At 39.3% G+C, this 20,338-nt stretch overlaps 1 protein-coding gene across 41 annotated transcripts in view; it reads left to right on the plus strand.

Annotated features, from left to right (window-relative positions):
- rims2 (regulating synaptic membrane exocytosis 2) overlaps positions 1-20,338 on the plus strand; it is a 336,201-nt gene that overhangs the window by 243,170 nt on the left and 72,693 nt on the right. For 25 of the 41 annotated variants that reach the window (XM_031903571.1, XM_031903547.1, XM_031903548.1 and 22 more), the window contains 2 exons: positions 12,472-12,651; positions 14,593-14,705. In XM_031903571.1, coding sequence (XP_031759431.1) covers positions 12,472-12,651; positions 14,593-14,705 — 293 coding nt within the window. Of the gene's footprint in view, positions 1-1,307; positions 1,374-2,459; positions 2,569-3,218; positions 3,344-5,552; positions 5,616-12,471; positions 12,652-14,592; positions 14,706-17,050; positions 17,084-20,338 lie in introns of those variants that run through there. The other 16 variants (XM_031903581.1, XM_031903582.1, XM_031903584.1 and 13 more) reach the window with 7 other exon arrangements.

The following is a 20,338-nucleotide window of genomic DNA, read 5'->3' on the forward strand; positions in this document are numbered from 1 at the left end:
TCTGTCTTGGAGTCAAAAGCAGGTAAAAGTAGACTGTTTCTGGCTGGCTCTTTGGTCCATGCCACGTCTTTATATACAGATGTAACACGTGCCATAGCATGTTGGCATGGAAAGTGTTAAACCTTTTTCAGCCTCATAGGACAATAGAAAATTATTTTACACATTTTACAAATTATTTTTTTAGGAACCATTAACATAACAGTCTTTAAGCAGCATTATACACCTGTATCTCAGATTTTGACATCTGTAGGCTTACCTGGTTATAACCCTGAATCAAACTAGGTACTGTTAGTTTGGTTAAAACTTTCACTGAAATGTAGTTTCTCCTGGAAGAGCCTGCTGGGAGTTGTAGTTTAGCCGTAGCTGTGAGCCACTGATCATCTCTCCCTGGGGGACAGGCAGCAACCTATTTAAACTGTAAATCAATTAGAGGATTGCTGTGCAGTTTTGCATTACATTTCCAACTGGGAGCTCATTTCGCTGGAAGAAATATATATCTTTAGATATGACTTGTGTGGGTATAACTAATTTTTTCCTGGAAATAACCTTAGAGAATTGAATAAAAGTTCAGTCATTTACATACATTTATTGTACTGACTGCAGCCAGAATACAGTTTTCATTGACTCTTCAGTTTGCTAAGGATTCTAGGGAAGGGAGGGACACAAGTGGTTATTTTGGCCTGGAATTAAAATTTTCCAGAGGGTTTAGCCAATTAATGTTGAGTTTGTCTATAAGACTATAACAGGTATATACTACTTACATGGCCAGGGAAATGACATCAGGTATATGAAGCCTGCAAGGTTATAGCTTAATGGCCTGAAAGAAGCCAAAAAGTGCTGCAAAAGTAAATCTAGTAAAAGCTATCTTACAGGGGCAGTATGGATTAACTCATGCATTTTATGGCTTTTCCCCAGTAGCAGAGCAAGGAAACTCTCATGCCTTGGGCATAATTCATTCATATGTTATTTTTTGGTAAAGCCAAGCAAGCAGTCCAGCATTTTACTCATATATGAGCTGCAGAAGTCTGGGGAAGCCATGTCCTTAGTGACTTCTGATATCCTTATAATGGATAGTGGGGTATATGACCCCTCAATGACTTCTAATATCATTATAATGGATAACGGAGCTACATGATCCCTCAGTGACTTCTGTTATAATGGATAGTGAGTCCTGCATTTTTGAAGGGAAGCTGTGGCAGTTGCTCACATAGGTTGTATAATACAGTATGTACACCGTACAATGAATTTGTTTGGTTATCATCTTTGTTTTATCATGACATTTCTCTTATTTCCTGCCAATGCTGCAGTCATTATCTTACTCTACCTCGCACCAGATTCAGTCAGTCCTTTGACCATCACCTAGCAGAGCCAAGGTATATTCTCTTTCGATGCCCTTTTTTAATAAGTGTGGAAATCCTGCTGTGTGTACGTGTAGATATAGAACCTTCTCCCTTAAAGAAGATTGTGGGTATTCTGCTGTGTGTACATGGTAGGTGTAGACATGTAGATATTACCTCCTTAATACTTAAGGTGGCCATACATGGACAGATTTCAGCTGCCAATTCGGGTCCTTCAGACCAATTTGACAGCTTATCTTCTGGTGTATGGGTCCCTGAGGGAACAACGTGACCAATATCTGGCCTAAAATTGGCCAGATGTCAATCGGGCTGGTTATTCCCATGGGATGGGGGACTGCATCGGCTTGTTGATGCTGTTCTCACTGCAATGGGTCCAATTCCCGTCATTATAATTTGATCGTTTGGATCAAGGACCAAACGTTTGAATTACTCCAATATTGCCCACATCGGTGGAAAGATCTGTTTGTTATAAACCATATTTGTCTGCAATTCTCGCATTTTAAATGACAACGGAACAGAGATATTAAAACTGCCAGTAATGTATGTGTGTGCTTTCTTAAGCCTAAATAATAATTGTGAATAAATAAATAACCTACACCAGGATCTGCTACCTGGGGCTCTCCGTGGCGTTCTCTAGACTACAATATCAGGCATTTTCAGCCAGTTAGAAGCCAGAACAATGGTTATCAAACTGTTTAGTTCAAGCCCCATTTAAGGTCCTACCTTTGGTCAGGGCCCCCTTAGCTCATGATTTGAGTTACAGATATTGGAAAATATTGGTGCATGAGGCATAGAGCAGTAGTAATAATGACAAATAGAATAGCAATTACAACCCATATGTCTCCATAAGGGACCTTCAAGCAGAGCATTTGGGGACATTTTATTTGCTGTATAAACAACATAATAGGGTTTTTTAAATCCATGTGTATAGTACATCTCTAGTCATGACTCACAGCCAAATTTTAACCTCCTGATCCCTGTATAGTTCAATTTCCCTCTATTATCCAATAATGTCTTGATGCCTATCTGACGACCTGCCCATGGGTAAGCCTAGGTTGGCATGTACATATTGCGTTCACCATCTCTGCCCATTTTTTGGCAGCAAGGATCACCCTATTTATCCTATCTTTTGTGAAGATGCAATCCGCTTGCTGCGCTCCCGTAAGATGTGCCGCACTTATTCCGAGGGTGCATACAATGATCATGAGAGGTATACATGGTGTGGAGTGTCACCCTTCCCCATGCTCTGTCAGTTCATATATATGGTTAGCCATATATATGTGTGTACCTGCAAACTAAGAGTGTGGAGTGGCTTGCATGCGTGTTCTCTTTATTATTATTCTCTTTATTGTCCGTTAGAGAACATTATATGTTATTAAAAATGGGTGGGAAATTAAATGACTAAGGCATATTGTGGGAGCGTCCTCTCCTCCAGGAGTGGAGTTGGGAACCAGCAACCTGGAACTAAAAGTGTATGGGTTTGGGTAATGTCTGGGTAGATCCAAATGGGAGTGGTTGCCATTTATCTGTTATATTGCTGCCTAGTAGTGCTTTAAAAACTAGAAATGTCTATAAAACCAAGAATATATTATTGTATTAATTGTATCTGCTTTGAGGAAAGAGAGGCACTTTGGAGCATTTGATAGGGAGAGATGATCTCTTATAATAAAGCTATTTCTTCATATTGAGTATGACCAAACTGGGTTTCTACCCATCTCTGGCCAATATGGAATTTTTTAGTATCCATGGATTCCATAGCAGGAGAAGAAGATTCTGTTGCCTAATCCTTCAGACCATCATAATTGGCTTTCCTATGACTTCTGAAGTACCGATTGGATGGATAGCTAAACAGATGTATTTCATAATTCAGACAGAATGCAAATAATTTCCAAAAACGTGTGCCATGTTTGTTCCATATTTAGGAGAACTAGACAGGAGAGACGAGTGCCTATTCATTGTGATGAAACTACCCCTTCTCCTGAAAGGTATTTTCCTTTGTAAATAAGAAATGGTTTTGTTTTTGTCACAGAGACTGTAACTGATGTAGTGCCGCAGAGACTGTAACTGATGTAGTGCCGCAGAGACTGTAACTGATGTAGTGCCGCAGAGACTGTAACTGATGTAGTGCCACAGAGACTGTAACTGATGTAGTGCCGCAGAGACTGTAACTGATGTAGTGCCACAGAGACTGTAACTGATGTAGTGCCACAGAGACTGTAACTGACGTAGTGCCGCAGAGACTGTAACTGATGTAGTGCCGCAGAGACTGTAACTGACGTAGTGCCGCAGAGACTGTAACTGATGTAGTGCCGCAGAGACTGTAACTGATGTAGTGCCACAGAGACTGTAACTGATGTAGTGCCGCAGAGACTGTAACTGATGTAGTGCCGCAGAGACTGTAACTGATGTAGTGCCACAGAGACTGTAACTGATGTAGTGCCACAGAGACTGTAACTGATGTAGTGCCACAGAGACTGTAACTGATGTAGTGCCACAGAGACTGTAACTGATGTAGTGCCACAGAGACTGTAACTGATGTAGTGCCACAGAGACTGTAACTGATGTAGTGCCACAGAGACTGTAACTGATGTAGTGCCACAGAGACTGTAACTGATGTAGTGCCACAGAGACTGTAACTGATGTAGTGCCACAGAGACTGTAACTGATGTAGTGCCACAGAGACTGTAACTGATGTAGTGCCATAAAGACTAATATTTTGTGATAGAGATTGCCAGTGATGTAGAGCTATAGAGACTGTAACTGATTTAGGGGCAGATTTGCTAAAATAATTTTCTCCTATTTTGACATCCAAAATGTGTTCCCCCCCCCCCCGCCCCCACAGGCCCAAGTGGCTCACAATAATAACTCTTATGTAATATCTCATGTTTAAAGCAATGAGAAATATTCTCACCATTTCCCAATATGGGCAAAGTACAACATTTAACAAGTAAAAACGAAAAGAAATCTGCCCCTTAATCTTACAGAGGGAAAGGAGCATGGGTATTGTGACTGCCACTAGTGATGAGCGAATCTGTCCCGTTTTGCTCAAAACGCGTTTGTTGCGCGCATCTTTTTTTGATGTGACCGTACCCAATTTGATGCAACCGCAACTTTTTTTGACGCACAATGAATTTTCTCAGAAGTTTTGCAAAACAATTTGCCCATGGCGAAATGTGGAAACTCGCTGCGATTTCATGCCTGCCAAAAAATTCGCTCATCACTAACTGCCATGCTTACTTTATGCAGTAAAATGCCCTTTTCCACTTCTCACCTCTTCTAATGATACTGAATGAGAAGTGACGTGTGGGAAGCACGCAGAGCCATAACTGATGGACCTCCACCCCAAAATGAGAGCAGGGGTTCCTTATCTGTTTTTTTAATAGAGGTAAAGCAATGACAAGTCCCACCAGCTGTTGCTGGACTACAGTTCCCAGCAGGTGTAGTGCAGTAACAGGGGAAGCCCCAGGTTGGTCTTTCAGAGATTATTTTTCTCATTTATCAATTTAAATGGAGTGCCATAGTAGGCCTAATTTGTCCTTTGGGTTTGCAATGTGCTGTGTTGCAGTGGTTTGGGTTTATGGCTCACAACAAACCTGTGCAATTCCCACAAACCTCAGGCTGCTAGTTGCTGAGGTGCCACAGGTTGTGCCTTCTGTTGCCATTCAAGCAGTTGTTGTATAAAGCTCTGTATGCAGGTATGAGATCTCTTATAATGCCTCTTATAATGCCTGTGATTGCCCATAAAATGGATCTCCATGTCTAAAATATATAAAAATATGATTAAACAAAAAAAAAAAAAAAAGAGCATTTGTGCCATGACATGAATTTAACATATGCTGAACTTGCTTATTGTGGGCAAGAGTGAAAAGTTTACTTAAATTGGAGGTCATATATCAACACTGGGCAAATTTGCTCTTGGGCAGTAACTCATAGCAACCAATCAGCGATTTACCTTTCTTCAACCAGCTGTAGGTAGAACAAAAATGTAACAATTTGATTAGTTGCCATAGGTTACTGCCCATGGCCAAATTTGCCCAGTGTTGATAAATGACCCCCAGTGTGGGGAATTGCCTGGCTGGTATTTCATTGATAAAAGATCCTATACCAGTAGCATTATGGCTTATACAAGCAGCGTCTTCCCATGTGATTTCCTGCTCATTTTGTAACACTTTTTATTTTGACTGCATTGTAAAGGTTATACAATGGTGCCAGCTCCTGGGCAGACCATGTAGTCAATGGCTCAGCAGAACCTCAGGGGTAAGTAAAGCACAGTTTCAACCACTGTAGAACATGCAATAGTGTATTCCCCCTTAGCCAAGGCTATTCTTGTGTGCTTCAGCTGCTAGAATTCCCAGTATCCTCTCACAGCCAGTGCTTTCAGTTAAGTTACATAAAGGAGAAGCAAAGACATGTTGGCATTTTATTGCCAGTAAATAAGTCACAATAGTGCAAGGTAGGACACTATATTTATTCTGCAGAAAGCTTTACCATACCTGAGTAAACAGCCATTTTAGCTTGGTCTCAGTAGCTTTCCTGCTGCAGCTCTAGCTGTTGGTAGCTAAGATTACACAGAAATGGGAGGGGGAGAAAATTCTGATGGGAGGAGGAAAAGGGAGGGAGAGAGGAGCAAACTGAGCAGACTTGCACCCATGCCCTGAAGGATTTTTGTGAGAGCAGGAAGTCTGATACCGATGAACATGTGTACACAAAAGAAGACAAGAAATCCTGTCTTTCTTTTGACAGAGGATTCTGTTTCTGTGAGTGCTTATGGCTGTATTTACATAGACCTTTCTGATAAAGCTTACTTAGTTTTTACCTTTCCTTCTCCTTTAATAGTAGTTTCAGTATAGATGGACAGAAGCCAATTCCATTGTCTCTTAACTGTGGTAGCTGTGGATATTTGTATCTGTGTTAAAGGAAAATTAATTAGTGATATATATCATTTGGTTTTTTGACTGTGCCCCCTGTTACCCTCTCCTAACCACAGCAACCCGAAAAGCGACCTCTTTCCTCTGTATCTGGTTCTCTTGGTTCCCATGTTTAGCCAGGTCTCAGGCTCCATGTTGGTGATAACCAAGCAGGATTGTGCACATTGATAGCCAACTTCCTGGCTTGGTCCATGCCTACAGGGCTAAAATTGTGGTTTTCACTAATATCTAATCAGGTTCCATTGTCAATTGGAAAGAGTAGGAAATCCCATCACCTGCAGACCACATCAGACTATAGATGGCTTTTTCTCCTGACTGGTCAGAACTGCCACAATACTTGTCCCCATTGTTAAATAATTGGATCAGTCTTGTTTAGCTCACCAGGGCTCTTTCCCCCAGATCTTCCAAAGATAATCTGTTCCCGTTGTTAGAAGAGCTAATATCTTATTACTGGCGTCTACATAATTGTTCCTTGTAGTCACAAAATCGACCAATGGCGGCTGTCATTATAATGAACCTCTCATGCCAATACTCCTATAGTTAATAGAATGTAGTTTAGGGGCCTATGTGTGGCAACCCATGAGCTGATACTTACTACACAATCACTTTAATACTGGTACAGATATACATGTGTCATTGGAGCTACACATACAAACCCCCCCCCCCCACACACACACACAGATATCTTTTTATTTATTTATATTTCAGAAAAGATTGATGCATCTTAAAGATAAGCAATTATTCAAGAAATACAATTCAACCCACCAGTCTCTGAAGTGAACTAATGAATGTGGCATTTCATGGGATTAAATGTTATTAACTGCCTCTTTTATTCAAAGGGGAAATAACAACCCACCTAATGTTAACCTTTCTGCGTTTCCATAGTATCCAAAACCTCTGACATTTTGCTGTTCTAATGTAATCCATATTACAGTGAAGCTCTCTGCTTACATTGCTGTTGGGGAGAATCGCTGGCTGGCCCTTAACCGACTACAGCCTCCATCATTCCCACTGCTGCGTCCTTTCCCTTTCATACCCATCTATATGCATATAGTATAGTCCACGTTAGTTAAATACATGTCCTTAGTAGGGTTGCCACCAGTCTGGTTTTGACCCAGACAGCCCAGTTTTTGGAAGGGCTGTCCGGTTCAAACCTTCTGCCCACTGACGTGTCTTAGCCCCGCCCCCGCTACATAACGGGCCGCCTCTTCCCCACCTTCAACTTCACAGCCCCGCCTCTTCCCCCACCCCCTGCTCTTTTGGCCTCTTCTTTGCTAATACTGGCAGGTTTGTATCTTTTGATACACTCTGGAGCACTCTAAAGCTATTGGCTTTAGGGTGATGGGAAGTATAGCAGAATAGCTTTGGGGGCGTAAGTATTGGAAAGCTTAAAGCCCTCCTTTAGAGTTACAATTATAATACAAAAGGGGTCGAATGATTACAAGTTATGCACCCCAAAACATATACAGACAACTACCGAAACAGGGGGAGAGCTTAGATAAACAAAGTATTTTATTTTGAATATGAATATGGTGGAGATGGCAGGCCTCATTTGGGTAGCTACAGTGGCAAAGTCTGCTCACCCAATTGAGTTTTCACAAAACTAAATTTAAGGGAAAGATGTCTTCACCTACAGCAGACTTTGAGTCAGGAACCAAAGAAAATGAATTCCCATTTTGCTTAGTGTGGGGTCTCCAAGCTCTGCATTAAAGGAAAACTATACCCCCAGAATGAATACTTAAGCAACAGATAGTTTATATTATGTTAAGTGACCTATTAAAGAATCTCGCCAAACTGGAATATATATATCAGTAAATATTGCCCTTTTACATCCTTTCCCTTGAGCCGCCATTTAGTGATGGGCTGTGTGCTCCCTCAGAGATCAGCTGACAGGAAATAATGCAGCTCTAACTCTAACAGGAAATAGTGTGGGAGCACTGGGAATTCTCCCATAGAATATCTGGGGATCAGAACATTACAGCAGGCTACTGAGAATATTTGCTAATTACAATGGGCCTTAATTGAAGCCTTGTGGTAGCAGAACAGAATCGAGAGTAAGATAGAATTGGTGCTGTTATAATATAATAATATAATTAGCCCTTCTGTGGTACCTGTACTTTCCCTCTAGCAAAGGTCTTGCAATCAAAATACCTTTTACCATTTTTAACAGCTTCAATTAAGCAGCATCAATAATATTAGGATGTTGCAATTCACATTATTTTTATACAGTCTGCAATGTATTTGTTTTTGGAGATTGATGATTATTAAAAATGGAGCTATAAAATAAAAAACCTAAGTAACCTTGGTTACTTTGAACATAGTTTTATAGAATTAGGGACATTTCAGTAAATTTACTAACTGGAATCAGAAAAAATTGCTTTCATTTTCTTTTTGCAGCTGTAAGATGTTCTTGTGTTGCAAAGATTAGGAGATTATTGTACCTAGAATATAGCCCAGCTTGTCCCTGTTTCATTTATTCATTGGTTTCTAGAAAGTATACCTTTATATTCTTGATTCTTGGGAAAAAATATCAGGTGTTCTGACCCATTGTAAAATTTGCTTTGAATACACCCAGTTTCACTGTTTAAAGGAGAACTAGAATGTATAATGCCCAGGCTTTATTTAGCATAGTCACCAAAATATATTTATTGGTCAAGCTCTGGATGGGTCTCTTTTACCTATACCTGCAGTCCAGAATCCCAAAGGAGAGAGGGCCATTGCCATGCCAATGGGTATAGCCGGTGTGCTTTGTAACCTGCAATACCATCTCTAACCTGAAGTCCTCCCCATAGGAAGCAGTAGAACAGCTCCACCAGCTCTGAGCATTCATGTTTGAAATGGCAGAACTTTTGAATGAAACATTTAGAAATGGCAAAACTCTCTTTTTAGTCAGCTAGAAAAGCCGTGGAGTTAGATGCTCGCTACAGCTTTATGCTACAGAAATGCACATTAGAAATGTGTTTAGAGTAGTTACCATAGTGCCCTCTGGCTTGTGTTTATTTCTGTTCTTTCCCAATTATCTTTATATGTATGTATCATTACATTGTTTTCAGGTAAGTTTGGTTTGTAGATTTTGTACTGGTTGTGCATTTGTAATGTGCTATTAAATACTCCATGTCAGATGTTTGCCTAAAACCTGTGTCTTATGTATAGAAATATGCTGACGCAATTGTTTTTTTACTTTGTATGGACAATATGATGGTACCAAATACAGCAAAAAGTAATGAGATAAGTTTAACAGTAATGAGATAAGTTTGTGTAGTTATATTGTATATTGTAGTTACACAGTTACATGAACAAAATGGAGGTTTTTGTGGCAATCAGACAAAAGTCCTGTAACAAAATGATATGTCTTAAATATGTTAAATGTTTTATCTAACATGAAGAACACAAAGAAGCCAAAAAGAATGAAAATGTACCCAGAACCATAATTCTTCTTATACCTCTACATACATGTATTATGGGTCAACGAAATATAAATATAGGTTTTCAATGTTGATATGTTGTAGTGACTGAGAGAACCTTAACCTGTTCTTTTCCTTTGAAAGTGCCATGTTCTTGTCTGACCTACAAACGTACCTAGCAACTAACTATACCCTGTAAGATGTTATTAGGGTGAAGACACACTGAGCTACTAGTTGCAGCTACTTTTTCACGGCTCCTAAACTCCAGAAAATCTGCTAAAATGTGCTAAAACACACATAGAGACAGTTATCAGTAAAAGATCAGCATTGTCTGTTTTAGTAGCCACAACAAGTAGCTGCTACTAGTAGCTCCGTGTGTCTTCACTCTTAGAATGTTGTAGCCTGACCTGTTGTTCAATAAAAATGCACCCTGCCCTTTTCTCTTTAGGGCTCTGGCACACGGGGAGATTAGTCACCCGCGACAAATCTCCCTGTTCGCGGGCGACTAATCTCCCCATGTGCCAGAGCCCTTAAGAAACCCATAAATTGAGGCTGAGGGAAGACCTGTGTTTCAGTGACTATCAAGGATTTATTTATCCCATTTATGTCATTTACCCATTTCAGTAACCCATAATAACCAATCAGCTGTCCGCTTAGATAAGGTTTTAGCACATAGCATAATAAATGTAAACATTTGTTTGGTTGCTCTAGGTTACTGCTTTGGGGCAAATTTACCCTTTGTTAGTAAATGTTCCCCAAGTAGGCCGAATTAATACATGCTCAAATGGCAGCTCACAAGCGGTGGGGAAGGGCAAATGCAGGTGATTGTCAATAAATCTGCAGTTTGAGGCTTTATATCATAATACAGTAATAATGTCAAACATGGAGAATAGCAAGGCTTGCTAATACACAAACATGAATCAAATATAAAAGTCTGAATAAAAACACAATGCAAGCCATTCCTAAATTCATTGGTTGATGTGCCCCAAGCCCACCACTGACTGCAAGATCTGGCAATGTGGTGTCCCCCCATATGCACCTAGACTGCTGGGAGAGGGGGCATCCCCCAAGCAGCACTACTGAGTACAGGTATGGGACCTGCTATCCAGAATGCTCGGGACCTGAGGTTTTCCGGATAAGGGGTCTATACGTAGTTTAGATCTCCATAACTTAAGTCTGCTAAAATCCATTCAAATATTTAATAAACCCAATAGACTCATTTTTCCAATAAGGATTAATTATATCTTAGTTGGGATCAAGTACAGGTACTGTTTTATTATTACAGAGAAAAGGGAATCATTTAACCATTAAATAAACCCAATAGGGCTGTTCTGCCCCCAATAACGGGTAATTATATCTTAGTTGGGATCAAGTACAGGTACTGTTTTATTATTACAGAGAAAAGGGAATCATTTAACCATTAAATAAACCCAATAGGACTGTTCTGCCCCCAATAAGGGGTAATTATATTTTAGTTGGGATCAAGTACAGGTACTGTTTTATTATTACAGAGAAAAGGGAATCATTTAACCATGAAATAAACCCAATAGGGCTGTTCTGCCCCCAATAAGGGGTAATTATATCTTAGTTGGGATCAAGTACAGGTACTGTTTTATTATTACAGAGAAAAGGGAATCATTTAACCATTAAATAAACCCAATAGGGCTGTTCTGCCCCCAATAAGGGGTAATTATATCTTAGTTGGGATCAAGTACAGGTACTGTTTTATAATTACAGAGAAAAAGGAAATCATTTTTAAAAATTAGAATTATTTGCTTATAATGGAGTTTATGGGAGATGGCCTTTCTGTAATTCGGAACTTTCTGGATAAGGGGTTTCCGGATAAGGGATCCCATACCTGTATTAACCCACTACTGGGCATGAGTAGTGTATTAGACAGCATGCTTATTTCCCAGAAAATCTTCATGTGTGGTTATAGCTATGACCCAACGCACCCAAATCTGGAAAAAATGTTAAGTTGAGCAACTCATAAATAAATCATTAAATATAAATAAGCAACAAGAAATAATTATGCATGAAACAGATGTTTTATAAATATGTACTGCAAGTTTCAGGCTTCTGTTTTTCTAATAATGATAAGTATGGACAATAGGCTTGCTGTACTCATGTACCAGTTGAGTGGGATCGGGGACAAGAATCGCTGAGTATTAACCCACCCCTAGGCATGGGTAGTGTATTACACAGTACACTTATTTCCCACAATGCAAATGTATGGTTGTGAGCTGTGACCCAAAGCACAGTTTTAACTATATTATATGGTGCCAAGAATGTGCCAAGGATGATTGTTTAGTACCTTAAATCATAGCCCTGTTATTTCATGTTCTCTATTATTCGTATGTACAGGTATTATATAACTACATTTTTTTTCCTCTTATTTTTTATGAACAATGCCTTTTCTCTGAGTATAATGTCAGAACGTGTAATGTGATAAAGGCGCAAAGTTTGCTCATAATCTGCTATGGGTTACTAGAAAGCCCATATTGGCAATCTGTGGGCTCTGTAAGATGCCAGAGGGGCTGCTGTAAAATGCCACAGACACTCACTATTTATTGGGCTGGTGGGGGCTGTTTGGGCATCTGTGTACTTGAAATGTCAGGGCCTATTTTGACTCCCAGTCCAGACCTAGTTACTACATTGGGTGCAAACTTTGTGACATTTATGACATTACCCTTGTGGGACTGCGTAACCCAAACATAAATAGCTCACCATCGCAAAACATGGCAGCAGGTCAACTGAGCGGCTTTTTGACTAACATTACAGGAATTGTGAAGCGGCAGATAGACAGCCATATCAAAGATCCAGGTCCACTGAACAACGGCCTGTGCTGGAGCGGACCAGCTCCCGCTCCCGATCTACTGAGCGTCCTGACTCAAACCTCATGAGGTCGATGCCTTCATTAATGACGGGAAGATCTGCCCCTCCTTCACCCGCCTTATCGAGGTGAAAAATGCCAATCGCTCAGCCTAATTCTTCTCTTGCCCCCACCCCACTAAATCACCATTTTATTTTCCCAGTAGCTAACCAGTACCTTTGTCATTCTCGGCTGATCACGTTTAACAGTAGATACTAACGTTCCGACTGCTAACACACTACTTATATTCTCCTGCGGATATAATGGTGTGGCCGCCATTCTATGTTGTTTACTAACAGTATTTAACTGCATTTGTTTTGTGATTCTTTTCTCATTGTTCAGGAATTCCTGGGTCTAACATCCAGTGCACTTCATAACAATCATGTCTTCTCTTGCAGAATGAGATATTGTTTCCATCAGACATTGCTTATGGGATAATTTTCATGTCATCATATGAACAATGTGTTCTTAATATAATCTCTTTATTTTCTTGGTTAAAGTTAATAAGTCGAGAAATCCATATCTTGTATAAAGAAAGCATTTTGTTGCTTCTAAGGGAACAAAGCTTGAGGGGTTTGTTCCTCTCTACACAAAATGTTTTTTTTCCACCTGTGACGGGAGATATATTTTTCAGTACTTATTAACCTATTATAAATCACACACTGTGCAAATGTCAGTCAAGTAGTGGAGAAATGAAGTGATATACTCAGGCAAGGGAACTTAAGTCAGCTGACAGTTACTTGTCTGGTATTAGATAGAAAGGTTCTCCTGGCCAAAGATGTCCCTCCAACTGGTTTTGAATTGTCAACATTTCCCATTAGCCTAGTACTAGCCAATATGACCTTATCTGCTGGTTTCTGTTCAAAACAGGAACGTGGAATGTTCTCAGCCAAATGTTAATAGTCCCTTTGCATACATTGTGCTTAATGCCCTCTATCAATTCAGCGGTGAATAGATCTTATCTTGATTCCATTATTCAAGGTATATTAAAAACATCAGGCCATGCATATTGTCAGCTGAAATTTGGATTTATTCACATTGACCTCTGGAAAATTCAAAGTCATAGAAAGTTTTATAAAGTGTATAAAACGTTGACGCAAGACAATCTGGGTTCTTCTTCGTTCAGCAGCAAGGAAGTAACAATCATTGTTTTTAATGGTCACGTCAGGAAGTTCTTGATAATATGGGTATATTGACCAAGGAGGGCCAGCCTGTAGCCAATCTTGATATGCAAACATATTCAGGGAAATGGTCATTCTGAAACCAGAGTTTTCATTAACAGAGCACAATTGTATGAAACTAAACTATAAATCCAACTTGGCACCCCACAACTCACCCATAATGATCGTTAGGAACTGGGATTCTAATCCAGGATAGTTGAGATGTCCCCACCATCTAAGGAAAACCCAAATCAAACCCAAATCTGAATCCTGCAGAAAAAGGCAGAATCCCGAACCGAATCCTGGATTCTGTGCATCCCTAGAAACAGCTAAATATTTAATACAATTGATATACAGGTTCACACAAATCTATAGCAGTTGCTGGCATGGGTACATAGGGCACAGTAGTTATAGTCTTACTGCAGTTGGGTAGCATCTTCTAACCTTTTCATGTGATTTATAATGGTTATAAAGACTGTCACCAGCGTTACCTCATTAAATTAACTTTTATTTCATCATGTGCCATGGAACCGTTAATACTATGTCTGTATGTGCTAACTTGTTCTGATAATGTGACTGGAAGCTGTTGTACCAAAAAGTAATATTTTTTTTTTGGATAAGGAGTAATGGTAAAATTGAGCATAGTTTTTTATATTGTACCAGTGGTTTCCCAGAAGTCTTTTAGAAACTGGCTAATGCTATAAATGTGTACATATATATTTATGTATATATATAGTGATACTGAAATAGAATTTTCTGAAGATTAGTTGTACATGTAATACCTGTGAAGTAGTTTAACTTTATTGCTGTTTAATTTGATGTTGATCTGGTTTTTAACTTTTCTCTTTTACATTAACATATGTCTTTTAGGGCACACCCTCCTCGTACCGGCTCTGTTCAGACAAGTCCTTCAGGCACCCCGTTAGCAGGGCGGAGGGGGCGCCAGCTCCCGCAACTTCCCCCAAAAGGCACGTTAGAAAGAAGTAAGTATTATCATCCAGAGTTTGCAATTTCTTGGTTTTGCTGGGTTTTAATTTTTTCACAAGGAATGAAAAAAATAATTATCTGCTCCTTCCAAGGCCAAATCCAGCATCAAGTACTGTGTGTAACCTTTGGTTGGTATACCACAATAGATGTGGGTTGATATGTTGTATGTCGATCATGAATAATGAGTAATTCTTATTACCATTAGCATTCACGTATCCATAATACAAAGTTTTCATTATAGGCTAACATAATAAGGAGATATATATGTACACAACTCCATGCCACATAACATGAATACCTGTTATAAATATTATTATCCTTACTTGTAAGAATACTTATATTACACAGGGCTTTACAGAGAGAGTTTATTAGTTACACAGGCTGTGAAGCACATACATACATATACTAGGGCCAGTTTCATCAGGAGCCAGATAAATAGCTTTTCCCATTTTAATTCATGATTATTATAGTGGCCTATTTAGCTGAGAATTTACGTTTAAGGTTTTGCATTTTGTACTGTTTTTAGACATATACCTTTGTTTGGTTGCAACCTATCCTCTGGAACAGGTACTCCCAGCTCCCTGTCCTCTTGCTCCTAAGAACTGCCATATTCAGTTTTCATTGAGTTTGCAACCACTGGAAAATCACACAGTTGGGAAGACCATGCTTATATATATCTATTACCTAGAGATTTCACTCAACCAAAAACAGTCTAGTGCCAGTCATCTTCCATTAGTATTTATGGATATTGTTTTTGCTCGGTGATTCTCTCTTGCAGTATAAACAAATATATATACAGTATATATACACTGTGACAACACTGCTCATTTTAATGCGGGGTGCAAGTTCAGACTTATTCAGTACACAACTTTACAAAAGATTTTGAATTTTCTAATCAAGTTAATCAGTGTTGTAACAAGCAGCTGCCAAGGTAACATTTCAGGGCACACATATTATGAGAAAAATCTCCATCCAGTTTCATAGTCCTCTGGCCATGGCTTAGTGAAAGGGACCATCTACAACATACTCAATATTTATTCAATACAGACGAGGGGCAGTAAGAGAGAATACAGTAAATATGTAAGTGCATGGAAACACATAAAAGTGCAGTATATATAAGCAAGAGACTGAAGGCACATTGGTTTGTAGATCACAGCAGGAGAAAGAACAGAAGGCATATCCTGCAGTTTGGTCATGTGAAAATGGTACAGTTCAGTGGTCAGGGTTGGACTGGGGGGTGCAGGGCCCACCGAAGCTTCTGCCTCAGACTCCCCAACAGCCCCCACCGCCTTCACCTCCCCATCCCATGCAAGAGCCCCCAATACCCTCCGATCCCCTGCCCCCGAGTGCGCCTAAATGAAACTCACCTGCGGCGGGGCCCACCAGGATTTTTCCCAGTGCCCCAGCGGCTCAGACCTAGCATGCACGTGTGCCCTTGGTTTATTTGTGTGCACATGAAGTGTATGATCCCAGGGGGCCGCCCTTAGTTATTAAAATGGCAATTTTCTATTTAGGATTATCCAATGGCGCATACTACTAAAAAGTATTAAAAAGTGGTTTATTTAGATGAAATTGGGTTTTACATATAAGCCGTTTTGTTTGGGGGACCTGCATTGTTTGGGGGTATAGTTTTCCTTTAATTAGACATGTATATAGCCTGTATAAACAAACAACCTGTTTTAGTATGACATCATGAATAAGATGTAATTATATGAGAAAAAGGAGCCTAATAGAATGCTGCATTTCTGTCTTTCATTGAACAAATGTGAATACAGAAGCTTTTGATACAGGCAGTTTTCATTGTTCTTTATGTAATTTAGGGGTTCTCACACAAAATCTATAGTTTGCAGCTCAACAGTTTCATAACCATGGTATCCCTTCATCTATGGCATCTTTAGCAGTTGTTGGAAACCCATAAGCTAATGTGGAAGACGCTTTGGGAAAAGATGTCCCTCAACAGTGAAGCATGCCGTCTTTTTGACAGTTGTAAATATACATCACTGTCTATAATGTAGTGCATTATAATTCTATAATGTTGCCACTTGCAACATCTAGCAAAAAAAAAAAAAAAAAAAAAGGGCATACATCATCAACGTATCTCAGAGTCTGCTTAAACAGTTAGGAAGAAAAGTACCTTGTGTTGTGTAAGTATAGTAATATACCTGTACAAGAATATAGGGATGCAATTAACACTCACGTTGCTTTAACCTTGGAATCCTAAGCCTCCTTCCATTCTAACAGATCTCGTTTGTTTTCCTTATTAAGTTGTACTTTGCCCTTTTGCAAAATGTCTTTTATTTTTAACCCTTGTGTTTTGGTTGCCTTTTTCTGTTTCCCCCAGAAAATGGAGACAAGGAAATAGAGCTTTATGAAGGTCTGTACACAAAGAAGGGTTTATTTTCACTTACTTGCCTTCTTTGGGAGGGCAAGAAGCAAAAAGAAAACCCAACTGCAATTGATGTCTTTTTGATTCGATTTGCTGGAAGTCTGATACTAAATATTTATAAGGGTATTAAAGTGGCATTTATTGATTCAGTTGACACTTTTGTTTGAATAGCTTTAATTTTTTGCATTTATTTTTCCTTATATAACCTCAACGTATTTGTAAATATTATTATAGCTCCTTCTCATAGGCATAAATAATCTATACAAATATATGAACTTGCTTCTCATGTTATTACATTACAGCATGGTTGCATATATATATATCATTGGTCACGCCTAATGTACGACTATGACTTCTTACCAATCGCAGTGCAAAGCATTGCAAACAATCCTTTTTGTTTCAGAAAACTGTACAATCTGAAAGATGTCAATTGCAGGCGCTCTCTTTGTTATGAAGGGTGTGTGTGTATTTCCTATTAGAATTTCTGTGCTGTGTTCTTTTTATTTTAGTAGTGCCTGCTTGGGCAATGGTTTGTTTTTATTCTTTTTATTGTGCTTCCCTTAAAATGGAGATGGACAAACTGCCTTCCCTAGCAGTTGTTTAACTGCATTAATAAACAATCCCAGGATCTTACCTAAAACACTAGGTGACAGAAGGTCAACCCATTTGAAAATGTCTCCATGCATGCAGATTTATTTTGTTTCTGTATTACAATCAGCTGAACTGCTGCTCTTTTACTGACTTCCTTGTCTAGCATGAAGCTCCGCTCCCTTTTGCTTTTTTCCTACTATGAAGAACAAACAGGTGTCTATTGGGCCTCTGCTCCAATTGAAATCAATCATGCTTGCACAGTTGGCACCTATTTGAGTTCTTCATAGTAGGATAGAGAAGGAGTGCTCAGAAAGCAAAAGGGGCTGAGCTTCAAACTAGACAAGGAAGTCAGTAAAAGAGCTGCAGTTCAGCTGATTGTAATACAGAAACAAAATAAATCTGCATGCATGGAGAAGGGTATATTATTCTAGGGGCTGTACATGCTAATTTTAGAGTTTTTTTTACAGTTTAAATTACAGTGTGCTTATTTTACCAATGACAACTTTGCCCTGTACATTTTGTCTCTTCATTAAAACAAACGTAACACATCTGTCAGACTTGTAGAACTCAACCCCTGTTTGTTTCATGCTCCTTAAATACACTTCTGTTATTGAACAATGAGCAAACTGCATTCTGATAGGTACATTTTTGAATGTGACTACTGTTAATCCAACAAGAAGTGATTGGTTACACCAGAGGTTAAGGGATATGAGTGTAACATGTGATGCTTTAGGATTTAAGAATGGCAAAGAGTTGGGACCTGATGAAGGTATTAGTTTATCAACTCTTTTGGACACATAGAAAAAAAAATACTAATCCACAAATAAACTTGTTTTATTGATACTATAGCTATTGAGGACAACTTATATCATTTATTACCATTTATTTAATAAAGCATTGGGAGCTATTTACAAACCTTCGGCAATTTCCCCAGTGCAGAAACCTATACTAACCAGTTGGTGTTATACTCGTAAAAAGGTGATTGCCTGCTGTGGGTTACTGCATTTAGAGAAATTTTCCCATTGTTATTAAAGGAGCCTTATTGAGGGCTCATTTACTTTTTGAATTCTGATGTTGAAAATGTATGTAGTAATAATGAAGATGGCCATAAATCTCTAGATCTGGTAAATTAACAAGGCTGAAAAAATAGAATGTGGCCAGAGCTGGCAAGTAGGTGGCCACATTGGGACTGTTCCAGTCATTTAGCTGCAGGTCTTTGGTTAAATTGCTGAATCCACAGCCTAAACTGTTTCTTGCTTGACAGGTTCCACCAGTCTTCTTACTGGATATCTGGCCAGACCCTGATAGGATATCAGCTGCAGACCATTAAACCACTAGCTCATTCACGAGTGGCCAAGTTAGCAGTTACTATTGTCTTGTATATGGCCAGTTTTAGGTGCAGTTTGTGTATAGCTATACTAGTGTATACAAAGGGAACAAATATCATTGGTCTCCGATGCGACGTAGTGCCTGCAACATTTGTGTGTAGCACCTTCACACACAACTACTTCACACGGCCAGCCTGCCTGTGCCTCTTGTGACAGCTGAGCAGACGTATCAATATTGCTGCATGGTATGTCTAAGCATATACAAATGATAGACAAAGTTTGAGCAAATATAGTTTAACTGTAGGAAAAGCCCCTTTACCATTGGGTCACTTTTTGCCTCTCATCCATGAAAATACCAGGTTACTATTGGGTAACAACAGAATTTTAAGGGAAGAACCTTTAGTCATCAATAAATAGAAATAAATATACATATCCAAATAGAATCTATCACTATTCTTGGATTTTGTAGCCAATCCAATAGGGACAGCCACCGATATGGAAGTCTCTATTGCTCCATAATGTAGATCTTTGTGACATGCCCATTGTTTGTGTGTGACGTTCCTGATCATGCACGTGTCTGCTGTCTTTGTGTTTTGCGTGTGTGTGTAACCACATGCGCGTGTTTCTCTCATTCTCCTCACCTTACGAATGAAGAAGAGGAATACCAACATGTTGAAGAGCAAAGGTCAGAGCTGGAGGCAGGTTGGTGTCATTATAGAGTATTAGAGAAATTTAGACACCCATTGAGGTGGAGCTGCAAATTTAGGGTTGAATAGAAGATCCTTCCTTGCCTCTTTATTAGGCCAGTGTAATGGTCAGTATTAGCACCAAATACTGAGTATATAATGCATACATTTACCTCTTTCCTCCCTATTTTCTTAAATATTTTTTTTTATAAACCAAAAAATATTGGAAAATATCAGAATAAAGAGTTTGCTTCATTTGCCAGTTAGTTGTGCCAACACCATTGCCTACATCCAACACAATTTGTCATCATCTGTGTTCTCTTTGTCTCTTCTGTCTTTCAGCTCCCTCCTTCCTTTCTGTATTTATTTCCCTTTCTCTAAAGTTCACTTTCTTTTTTCTCATCCTACAGCATTCCCTCCATTTCTCTCTCCCTCCTACCCCATTCTTCAGTCTTCTCGCAACCTCCCCTGCCCCTCTGCGCTACTTGTGCCTGTTTCTCTTCCTGCCCATTTTACCGCATATAACTCTTTCCTAAATGCTCCCCTTTCCATTTTCCCAGTTTCTCAGTGATTTAGTCTTAAAATCTTATTCTACATTTCATCCCCATGTTGCCTTATACCTTCCATTTCTTTCAACC

The sequence above is a fragment of the Xenopus tropicalis genome, chromosome 6 (assembly GCF_000004195.4).
Source record: "Xenopus tropicalis strain Nigerian chromosome 6, UCB_Xtro_10.0, whole genome shotgun sequence".
NCBI classification, from domain to species: domain Eukaryota; kingdom Metazoa; phylum Chordata; class Amphibia; order Anura; family Pipidae; genus Xenopus; species Xenopus tropicalis.